Raw genomic sequence first — 11,767 nt, forward strand, 5'->3', positions numbered from 1 at the left:
TATTGGTTTGTACATTAACTTCCATTGTTCATACCTTACCTTAGTTGTTAAGATAGAGTTGTTAAACATAGTTATGGGCTTAGTTGAGGTTAAAAGCATGGTCGCTTGTTTTCCCCTTGCATATATGTGTAGTCTTGTAATCAGTTTAATCAATGAAGTAACATCAAAAAACCTTCCACAAAATTTCTGTCTTGTTTTCTTCAGACACCTATGCATAATTAACCAAAGGCCCAAAGCGTACGTTCTAAGTCAAGAAGCTAGTTTCAATAAGCAGGGGAGAATGATCAACAAAACACTACTGAACATGCACTTTGAAGAACAATGAAGCGTCTTCTTCACGTACTGATTCTAGTTCGAATATTATAGGCCTAGAAAGTGGAAAACACCGCAAGAACACAATTACCGGTCCACGTAGGAAGTTGGAAACAGAGATACCGAGTCAAGGGATCGGAACAAATACAAATTAAGCAAAGGCAATCAAACGTAGTCCTGAAGATCATCCAAAAACAACCAACAACTCTTAAATGCAGAATACTACTCTACTAGACCTCAAGGCCACCTTCTTCGATCACATTACTCATGATCACGAGCTAAACATGGAGTAGGTAATTGCTCAGAGGCGCACAGATCCAGCACCCGGCCAGAATGCAAGGAAGACGATGGACACGGCCACCACCAGACCGGCATAACCAGGTCCGAGCTTAGTCACTCCACCGGATGCAGAGGCCGTTTCAGGCGCAGATTGTCCGGAAGTTGCAGCTGCAGGAGTTGTTGTTGTCGATGTGGTAGCATTTGTGAAGATGGCAGCTTCTGGTGAGTTGGGAGCCAGCCCTAGTAACGCTGTTTTCACCATTCAAAAATCATAGAACAATCAATGCAGAACTCAATTAGCTAGCTAGCCAGTTGTACATGTAGTTAATAATGTTAATTAACTTGTTAAGCAAGATGCATCACGCATGTATCAAATCATCAAAACTTAATGGCAGTTGGGGGTTGGGGGTTTGGCCAACCCCAGTTAGGGACTAGGGGCTTTCGGCCCATGCCATTTACTCCATAGCTACCAGATAGCTAGTAAATTGACCATCATGACCCACATAGAATGGGACATGAGACCCACATAGGATGGGACATGAGTAATAGGCATTTGATTCACGACCCTACATGTTGCTTGATTTTATTCACCAAGTGGGAAATTGTTTATTTAGAAAGGTAACTCTCCAATTATTCCACCCAATTTGTTACCCCTCCAAAACTAATGAGTTCTTAGTATATAGTCACTATTGCGGGTGCATGTAAAAATAATTAAGGGAAAAAAACAAACCCCTATTTGACAATGAACTCAAAACAACTAATGATCAATTTTAGTACATTTTTCATAACTAGTTTCTTTATTTTCAACTAATTAAAGTCTCATTTGGTACAAAATAAGAAGAAGTAATTATTCAAGTAAAGAAAATATCAAGAATATATGAATGATCCTAAGTTGCATGCAATCCTTGTTTTTACTTTCTTTTTCCCTACTATTACCTTCAAGACGTGGTTTTTATAAGTCTACTCCGCGTTTCATCTCCAACCCCTTTTAAGCTAACCGGAAAGTCATATATATACATTTCAGAGAGTTGTTAATACTCACAGGGACAGTTGCTGGCGCTGGCGTTCTTCAAGTTGCATGCAGAAGGGAGCTCAAGCAACTTAGCCACCTGAATCCCCATCTTCTTGATCTCCTCGCTCCCACTATTGGCTTGTTCAATCACATAGCACAAGCACTCCGGCTCGCTCTCCTTGATCCCCTTCACCGACTCACAGCACTCCTTGGTCGGCGTCGCCGCTTTCCCCGTCGCGTAGGTCAGACACACCGCCACCTTCTGGAACTTGTCGTTGCACTTGTCCGCCACAGTCTCCGCCGCACCGGCCGAACCGCACACTAACATCGCCAACACGGCCATACCCATCAACATTTTCTCCATAGTGATGATCTTAACTTGGGAAATGGAATTTTCAAAGCTTGGTTGATTGTGGGAAAGGTTAAAAGGATGTATAAATAAGAGGGGAGGTGGAGTGTAGACAATTAATGGGGCTGTTGAGTGCTAAGAGAGTGTGCAGACGTGTGAATCTGGGCCGTTGGACTCAGCGTCGGTATGGGATTTAACGGTGGATATGACTTGGGATTTCGTTGTCCAAAGACGACGCTGCATTTTCTGAATCGAAGTTTTAAATGGAGGCCCATCCGGGTGGTTGGGCCGGAATTAATGAAGACATGAAGTTAGATGTTGGCTGTCAGCTGTACAGGTGTCATGACTCTAGCCACGTGGTGCATCTGTCTGGTTTGAATATTTAGAGATGAATTTAATCGTTGTAATTTCATCTTATCGGGAGTCGTTTAGAAAATGTGACGTGAAGTATATTATTTGGCTCGTTTCGGACACATATAATATCAAAAAAAAAGGGGACGTCACGTACGCGAAAAATACTTACGTGTATTATTCGGACATTTTATCTAATAGTTCGTTGAAAAGTTCAGCAAAATATTTTTAATTAATTAAATAATTAAAAATTTTAATTAAAAATATTAGTTTATATTCATTTTTTTCAATAATATGTGTAAAATACTGAAAAAAAAACATAAAAATCGTGTATAGTACGTGTATAATACTTTTACCTTCAAAAGTATGGGAAATTTAACAAGTCCCTTTTAAAAATACGAAGTACGGAAGTATTTAAAAAAAAAATTGTAAATACGTGTTTTATTCGCTTATAATACAAAAAATTACTAACTAGGGTATATATAGATTTTTACTAACCTGTTATTAACATTAAAATGATCTGATATCACTCATGAGTCGGACATTACCATATAATTTTTTATATTTGTATTAATTTTCAAAAAACTCTAGCTCAGCTAGGAGGATGGTGGATGCATATTTGTACGTGAGTCGTATGATATAAAGGTTTTTTTTCTCTCTCTTGTAAGAAAAATTGAAGTTCTTTTTTTCATTGGTAAAAGAAAAATTGAAGACAACAAATGAGTTTGGTCTAGCGGAAACCAGGATCGCCATGTAAGTTGGGCGAATGCAAAGAGGTCCAGCATTCAATTATTAAAAAATTACTCGTAAGTGTCATTTTGAGACTTTAATTATTCATAGAGCCACCTTATTTTTTTTGTCTTCATAAGGCCACTTAATGCTTCAATTTTTTCCCTTCCTGACAAATTTACCCTTCCACCTTTATCGAAACGGGCTGGAATAGTACGCATCAATTATGCTCCGCACACACACACACACACTCTCTCTCTCTCTCTCTCTCTCTCTCTCTCTCTCTCTCTCTCTCTCTCTCTCTCTCTCTCTCTCTCTCTCTCTCTCTCTCGCTCTCTCTCTCTCGCTTCCTCCTTCCTTCACGTTGCAAACCTCACAAGCTCGCCGGTAAAACACTGATCTTCGACTGCAAGTAGTTCGACCCTGACCCGAAACATCTAGTTATCCACAAGCGGGTTAACCTTTTGATCTTGGATCACGGGTGCAGTGAATTGAGCTCGGGAGATCCGTTATTCCTGCTGATGGTGGGCAGAACCGTCCCTTGACCAAAGTAACCAAGGCCTCCATCTCAGTTTGGGGAAGGCCTCCATCTCAAAAAAAAAAAAAATATATATATATATATATATATATATATGTTAAAAAGGAAAAAAAATAGTAAAAGAAAAAAGACGCAGAACTGCAGTTTGTAGAAGACAACGTTGAGGCCAATGAAATCAAACCCATGACTCCATGAGGCCTCAAAATTTCTTCTTTTTCTTTTGTATTTGTAAGTAAAGCACTCCAAGCTTTCTTCTTTCTCCATCACTTTGTGATTAGAATAGAAGATAACCAAAAGTTTTGCTCTCACTTTCATTAATTTCTGTTGAAACATGAATTTTTTATTCCCCTCTAATTCTTTCAAAGACAAATGGTAACATTTCTTTCTTTTATGTCTATTTAAGTCATTGACAGACTCTCATAGACGCATAGCAGCAATCTTTCTCTTCCTCTTACTCAATTACGAATTTCCCCCTCTGTTCTAATTTCGTAATCATAGATTCATAATTCAGATAGTTGATACAATTTAACAAGCTGCCAAGGCCTGAAGTCTACAATTTTGTGGTTAGAAAATCAGGTTCTAATGTTCTTTATCGGCATTGTTACTTGTTATTTTGTTTATATAATCTACTATGTTTTAGTTTGAACTTTACTTTGCTGACATTTTTTTTTTCAACGAACAAAATTATTAGGAAGGTCTCTCTAAATTTTGCCTTAGGCCTCACTTTGTCACGGGACGGCCTTGACGGCGGGACGAGGTCTGTTGTACTCGTGGATGAAAGCGGTCGAACACTAGTTAGTCTAAAGTGTAGTGTCGCCGCAATCGAGAAGCTTCAGCGAGCTGAGGTCGTGGATCTAGACGATGACGTTCGACAGCCAGAAGCCTAGAACCTCCTGTCTCCGTTCTCTTACTTTGTAATTTGATTCGGTGAATTCTTGCATTGTTATCCTTGATCTCGTATTAACAAATCATCAGATTAGTTCCTGTGATTGAAATTGTTTTAGTTTGATCTCTATTCGATCAAATGATTATCGCTTGTTGCCTATCTAATGTTGTAGATCCATTATGGTTTTCTAATTGGATTAGATCATAATTGTAGGACAGAATGAGAATTGCTGAAGTTTCTGTTAAGAAGGATTGTTGTTTTGTTCTGGTATAGATGGATGAATGTGATGATTACTTTATTAAGTTCTTGAGTTGCGTTTGGTTGAAGTTGAAATCGGAGTAATTTGATTCAAGTATTTGACATTTTCGATTTATATTTGTTTTGATATTTCATAGTAGCTTTTGTATTGGTTGGTAATAGATTTCTTAGCCGTTAGGAGTATCTTTATTAGTCTTAATTCTTAAACTCTTAACTTTAGGGAGTAACTTTTGTTCTACTTGGTAGTAGATTTTGGTATTTGTGAGAGTAGATTTTGTTGTTAGTGAGAATAACTTTTGTTTTTTGTTCAAATAGCTTTTGGCGGTATTGAGAGTAACTTTTATTGATTAGAGTAGCTTTTGTTGGTGGCTGTGGTAGTTTTTATTGTTGGTAAGAGTAGCTTTTGGTGTAAGTGAGAGTAGTTTTAGTAGTTGGTGAGAGTAAATTTTGTTATTTGTTAAGAGTAGTTTTCTAATGTTGGTGATAATAACTTTTGTTGTTGGTGAGAGTCAAGGTTCTAAAAAACGCTAGGCGCTAGTCGGGCGGTGACCCGAGAACTAGCGCCTAGGGGACTAAGCGGTTTTTATTATTTTATGACATAAAATTAATTAATAATAATATTTAAAGTCCTATAATTAACTAAAAATAATCAAAATATGTAAAAAAAAAATAAGGTACATGAACTTGTGAGCCTTATGATAGAAGAAGCATGTGTTGTTAACGTGGCCAGATGAATGTGATGAAGACTTTCCAACTATTTTAGCTATCCAAGAGGCCGAGACCAATTTCCAATAAAAGAAAAAGGCCAAGAGCAGTAAACCCATAGCTCTCGTTCTTCTTTCTCTGAAACACACAGTGAGATGGAGGAGAAACAAATCAAATGGTGGAAACGACGACCCAGATAACCATCACTGCCATTATCACCATAGACCCACTCATCCTTTACAAACACAACCAGTGAATCGAGGAGAGAGAGACGACAAGTCAGCAGAGAATTTAGTCGGAAATGAGGAGCGATGTGCCATCGAGAAAGAGTGATCTACAGCCGTATCGGTGCAGCCAAGTCGTCGACTCTTGAAGACAAATCGACAAACTAAGAGAGAGTGATCTGCCGCCGTGCCGGTGTAGCCAAGCCGTCGACTGTCGACGATAGATTGACAAACTGAGAGAGAGAGACGGCGATATGTTCAGGGTCAAGATGTGCCTTCTAGGTTTCAACTTTTAGATTGGGTTTTTGGTTTTGATAAGAAAAAGAAAATAGATCAGTGCACCGCCCAGCGCCCCGTCCAAGCCGCCTAAACAACCTAGGCGCCCGCCTAGACCGCTTAGGCTCCCCCCTAATCACTGAACGCCTATCTCAATCGCCTAGCCCATAATCGGGGCAGTGTGGGTGTGCCCAGCGCCTAGGCAGCCTGGGCGGCCGCGCTTTAGAACACTGGTGAGAGTAACTCTCTGATGTTGGTGAGAGTAGCTTTTATTATTTGTATGAGTATCTTTTGTTGTTAGTGAGAGTAGCTTTTATTGTTCGTATGAGTATTTTTTGTTGTTAGTGAGAGTAGCTTTTAGTGTTGTTGATAGTAGTTTTTCTTACCTCACTAGAAATCTCACTTGAGTAGTTTTTGTTGTTGGTAAGAGTATCTTTTGTTGTTTGTGAGAGTAACTTATAATGTTGATGACAATATCTTTTCTTACCTTACTGGAAATCTCACTGAAGTAGCTTTTGTTGCTGGTGAGAATAACTTTTGGTGTTAGTGACAGTAACTTTTGTTACCTCGCCAGAGATTGTCGAAAATCGCACCAGAGTAGCTTTTGTTGTTGGTGACAGTAACTTTTGTTAGTAACAATAGTTTTTGTGACCTCGCCGGAAGTTGCCCGAAATCTCATTAGAGTAGCTTTTGTGGTCGCCGGAGTTCGTCGGAGACCGGTCAGAGTTGGTCGGAGGTCAGCCAGAGACCCACCGGAGACCTCCCGCAGGAGATCTCGTCGGAGAGGATAGTGAGAATGATTGTTAACTTTTTACTCGAATGACATTTATATAAATATGTTTTTAAAGGAAAAACACATTATGTGCCTTCGTCAAAGCAACTGACGAGGAGGGAATCAAGAAATTACAATCACAGCTCAATCAGCATTTAGTATCATTAATGTAATCGATATTTCCATTGTAATTCTATCCCTATATAAAGGACTATGAAATGAAATGAGTAGACCAATTCCATTTGCATTTTACTTTTACATATGTTGGTTTTTATATCCAAAATTTAACACCCTTTTTAATCTAGTGGTCTTATGAGAGAATAAAATAGTTGATTGCCTTATGGCTAAAAAAAAAATTCAAATATACATTTATATGTAATTAACCCTTTTTTAGATGCCGGAGAGGAGAGAGAGAATGATTGTTGACTTTTTACACTAGTGACATTTATGTAAATATGTTGGTTTTTATATTCAAAATTTAACACATTTTTTAATCTAGTGGTCTTATGAGAGAGAAAAAATAATGTGTCGTTATAACTAAAAAAAATTCAAATATGTACTTATATGTAATTAACCATCCAATTATATTTACTTGTGAAAAACACCTCCTAAAGAAAACTTTATCCCAATAGGACACTTCGCCTTTATGAAAACAAAAGGGGCAGTTGAAGACTCTGGTCGTGGCGTGTAGGAGAGTATTGCAAGTTCTAGGGGTTTGCCAAGCTTTTTGACTCATCGCATTTCCATTTCTTTGTGTAATGTATATCTGTACTTGCTGCCGGCCATCTTGGTCATGGACTCATTTCATTCTTTTGACTTGGGCTTTCAATTGTTTCAGCTTTGTGGTCACACATCAAGCCCACAGCTAAAAATTCCATAATTATACACAAAATTGTTCGTTGTACATCCAAGTCTCGGAGTAATGCTATAGAATACTTTGTACAAAATTTGAGCTCCCAGTTATAAGATATGGTACACGTACACTACACACCAATTCGATCAATCCTCGTAGCTACGAACTTCAGCACAGCAACACGGATTGCAAACTAATGTTGGGGAATTAATCGGAACGACCCTCACTTGCATCATGATTCAGACAGGCAAAGCTATCTCTAAACCCAGTGAATAGCTATCCACTGTTACTGTACCTGACAGGCAAAGCTGCTGGCAGAACTGGGAACCTACATTAATGAAGATTGTAGATGATACTCGAAGGAGGACTATATTGCTAGCCGCTTAAGGGAACTCTATAAGAGCAAATGCACCGTAACACGCAAAAGGCAAAAGGCAAAAGGAGAGGCTTTGCCTCTGAATTATGCACTCACTATTCATTGATTTTGCCTTTCCGGCCCTTTCATTTTTTTCATGCTTCCCTAAAAAGCAAGACTTTTACTTCTCAATCATCTTCTATAGGGTATATTTTTCTTCTCCTCAGTTTTGCCCTTGCTTCTGCGGTTCTGCCTGTCTTTCTTCCTCCTCTTCTTCTCTGTCTCCTTCCTATCCTTGTCTTGTAAAGACACTATCTTCTTTTTTCCACTTCTCAGGTAGATGAGATAGAGACGAACCATAAATGAAAACTTGGTTATTCAATAGTGCCTGTGAAAATTTGTAGATTCAAAAATTTCTCCTGCAGATGATTATTAAAAAGGGTTGGTCTTATCACTTATCAGTGTTCCATTGACGATTTTGAGAAGTGAGAGAAGTAAAGAATTGTCTTTTACAAAAGAGGAGGAGAATAGGAAAAAAGAGAGACACGGAGTAGTAGGGGCAAAAGTGGGAAGACAAAAATGTGGTAGATAAAACAAAGTGTTTTCAGCTGCTTTAATTATGTGGGCCCCAGTCGACCTGAGCAAGTGGCAAAAGCTGCCAGAGGACCTGGTCGACAAGGCTTTTAATTGCGGTGCACGGAATATATTTGATTTTGGGCTGATTAAGAGGCTAGATGATGGTCTTGACAGTTGCGGTACATTTGCTCCAAGCTAGATGAGAATTGGGCACTCGACATTTTTATGATAGGAATAGATATGAAGAAAAGGTAAATAAGGTGGACGTTTCACTTTTACGTTTACAAACATAAATATAATGCAAATAAATCTCTCACTAAAATTGAAAATTTATTTTCTTATATAATCGGATAAGATAAGGCAGGTAAAGAAGAACCACTGCAAGTGGCCTAATGATTTTTACCTAGTTGGGTGTGCTTCCCAACCTAAGTTCGAATCCCGAAGCTGTTAAAGTGACCAGGCACTGTGCTGCAATGCACAGTTGGAGCATTTCACATGCGCCGAAGGGATTTATCTTGGGCCTAAGAAGCCTTTGGGTTCCCCTTGACAAAGTCAAAAAAAAAAAAAAAAAGGTAAAAGGCTTATTGCAATTTTTCACTTCCTATGCCATCTCCTCATTCAATGTCTCATTGAATTACAGGCTCATTTAGTCCAAATAAGTAATATATTCGTGATCTTCAAATTAATTTCCTTATATTTGAAGAATATTAACCAAAATTGTATAATCAAAAATTAAATAAGAAAAAAGATCACAAATGAAAACAATGCAAATTATGCCCAAGTCAAATTTGTTGCCCACCCTTTTGACTAAAAAAAAAAAAATGTTGCCCTCTGGTGTAAGTGGATATATATCACTAGGTATGTCAATGGATTGTGTTGTATTAAGTTAATGTCGGGTCAATATATTTATCGTGTCACAAGAGTCAAGAGATAAATCCAAACTCAACACATTTAATAATCGGGAGACAAACCCTCAACCTTTTCTTTCTTTCTTTTGTGAATCCTTTTTATATGCAATATATAATTACTATATTGGGATTGTAATTGAATTTTACATGAAAAATATGTACCGAATACTTGAGATTATAATTCAAATTTTGTCCCAGAAAAAATAAAAAAGAATTATAAACTTAGAAAATATCTTAGCTTTTCCTTTGTATACATATATCAAAGAGACAATTTATATATGAACCATTCATCATCTAATTTCATATGTGTTCTAACAAGAAAGAAAAAAAAAGACTATAGCTGCCATGTCGATGAGTTATACCATATATATACACACACACATTATATCTATAAAAAGATATAAAGATGTCAAAAAGACTCAGAATTATGAAACATGATCAAACAAGTGAAAAAATTGTTTTTTGGAAATATAATAAATGAAAAAACGTGGGAGAAAAAATTAAGAAAATAAAAGAGTGAAAATATACAGGAACAAGTTTAAGACAGTTGGAGCTGTGGAAAACATCGGATTTCAAGCACCTTGTGAGGTTTCAACGAAGCTGTCGAAGCCATCATCAGGTGCCCGTTCCACAAGAAACGGAAAATATACGGGAACAATGAATTTCCCCTTTACATTCATAAGACATAAGACAGCATTTTATAGGTCAAACATAAATAAAAATAAAACACGAAATTATATCCATCATTTTGCATTTAAGAAAGTCAAATATAAACAAGACTAAAACATGAAACTGCACTGATCACATGCCCCGCGTGGAAAGGTGTCATAATGTCGAATGGTACGTCAGTACACGTGTCACAGCGACTCCTCACATCACAATATCCTATCAAGCTTCTGTGAACCAAGACAAGATTTGCGCCTTTCACTGCGAAAACGTGCATGCCAATGACAAAATAAGTAGAGTATTTATTTCCACCATCTGAACCGCAGTAGAAAATTGAAACCCCAAAAATTCTCCCCAAATCTTTGTCTAACATAACCTCATTCTCTCTTTAAGAAAAAAAAAAAAATATAACACAACCTTCTTCTAGCTCATTTTCCAGCTTAAAAAAATCTCACAGATTTTCGTTCATCTTGGTTATTAGTTTCCTTTCTTTTATGATCGAGATGAAGAACCGGAGCAATCTGAAGGGATTGTTGGCTGCCATTTTGGTCTTCTTCCTCGGCGCCGCGCTTTTTATCTCCAGCCTTACCGGAACCGGAACCCCCTTCCTCTGCTCTCTGCCTAAATTTGTTGACGATTATACCCCCACAGCGGTTCAGCTCCAGGCGGTGCTCCACTACGCCACGTCCCATACGACCCCGCAGCAATCGAGAGGCGAGATCGGCGTCTCCTTCGACGTCCTCAAATCGCGGGCGCCGTGCAACTTCCTCGTATTCGGTCTCGGCCACGACTCGCTCATGTGGGCCTCGTTTAACCCACGTGGCACGACGCTGTTCCTTGAGGAGGACCCCAAGTGGGTCCAGACCATCCTGAAGGACGCGCCGGAGTTGCGGGCGGAGACCGTGAACTACCGCACGCAGCTGAAGCAGGCGGACGAGCTGCTCTCCTCGTACAAATCCGAACCGGCGTGCGCGCAGTCCGGGGCGGTCCTACGTGGCAACGAGCGGTGCAAGCTGGCGCTGAGCAACCTGCCGGGCGAGGTGTACGACAAGGAGTGGGACCTGATCATGATCGACGCGCCGCGGGGTTATTTTCCCGAGGCGCCTGGTCGGATGGCGGCTATATTCTCGGCGGCTGTCATGGCCAGGAGGAGGCGGGGATCAGGTGCCACGCACGTGTTCTTGCACGACGTGGACCGGAAGGTGGAGAAGGCTTTTGCCGAGGAGTTTCTTTGCCGGAAGTACCTTGTTAAGGCCGTCGGGAGGCTCTGGCATTTTGAGATTCCTTCAGCCGCTAACGCCACCGACACCGCTGGCGTGCGTTTTTGCTAAAATGCCCTAATATTCATGTTTACCTTCTGTTAAAAAAAGAAAAAGAACAAAAGCCTTTCGGCATAGCCATAATAGGGTCCTGGTAATCTTTCTTTTCTGCTGCGCTTTGTTACCAAAAATAAATAATTGTTTTAGCCTTTTAGGTTACCAAAAAGAAATAATACTTTTAGCCTTTTAGGTTAACGAGAGAGATGATTAGTGGCGATGTAATATTCGGTCAAACATAACAATTATGATACTAAAATATTTCTATTTTTAAAAAGGTAGACCAGTGACTCTGATTTTTGGACTTTTCCGACTTTTTTTCTTCAACTAGTCCTTGATTGATAGGTTAGGTTTGTAATTGATTGTGTTTGGCAGGTTAGGCTTGTATTTGACTCGATGCAT

General features: G+C 39.1%; 2 protein-coding genes across 2 annotated transcripts; one reads left to right on the plus strand and one right to left on the minus strand.

The window, feature by feature from the left end:
- Positions 1 to 278: 278 nt before the first annotated feature.
- On the minus strand, positions 279 to 2,034 carry LOC112200851 (non-specific lipid transfer protein GPI-anchored 1). The gene is made up of 2 exons (XM_024341854.2): positions 1,634 to 2,034; positions 279 to 840 (listed from the first exon to the last, which is right to left on the minus strand). Exons 1-2 carry the CDS (start codon positions 1,965 to 1,967, stop codon positions 614 to 616), a joined length of 561 nt encoding a protein of 186 aa, XP_024197622.1. The 5' UTR covers positions 1,968 to 2,034; the 3' UTR covers positions 279 to 613.
- Positions 2,035 to 10,328: 8,294 nt separating this feature from the next.
- Positions 10,329 to 11,563, plus strand: LOC112198367 (probable methyltransferase At1g27930). The gene has a single exon (XM_024339475.2). The coding sequence runs from the start codon at positions 10,544 to 10,546 to the stop codon at positions 11,378 to 11,380; it is 837 nt and encodes a 278-aa protein (XP_024195243.1). The 5' UTR covers positions 10,329 to 10,543; the 3' UTR covers positions 11,381 to 11,563.
- Positions 11,564 to 11,767: the final 204 nt, after the last annotated feature.

The sequence above is a fragment of the Rosa chinensis genome, chromosome 4, assembly GCF_002994745.2.
Source record: "Rosa chinensis cultivar Old Blush chromosome 4, RchiOBHm-V2, whole genome shotgun sequence".
In the NCBI taxonomy this organism is placed as follows: domain Eukaryota; kingdom Viridiplantae; phylum Streptophyta; class Magnoliopsida; order Rosales; family Rosaceae; genus Rosa; species Rosa chinensis.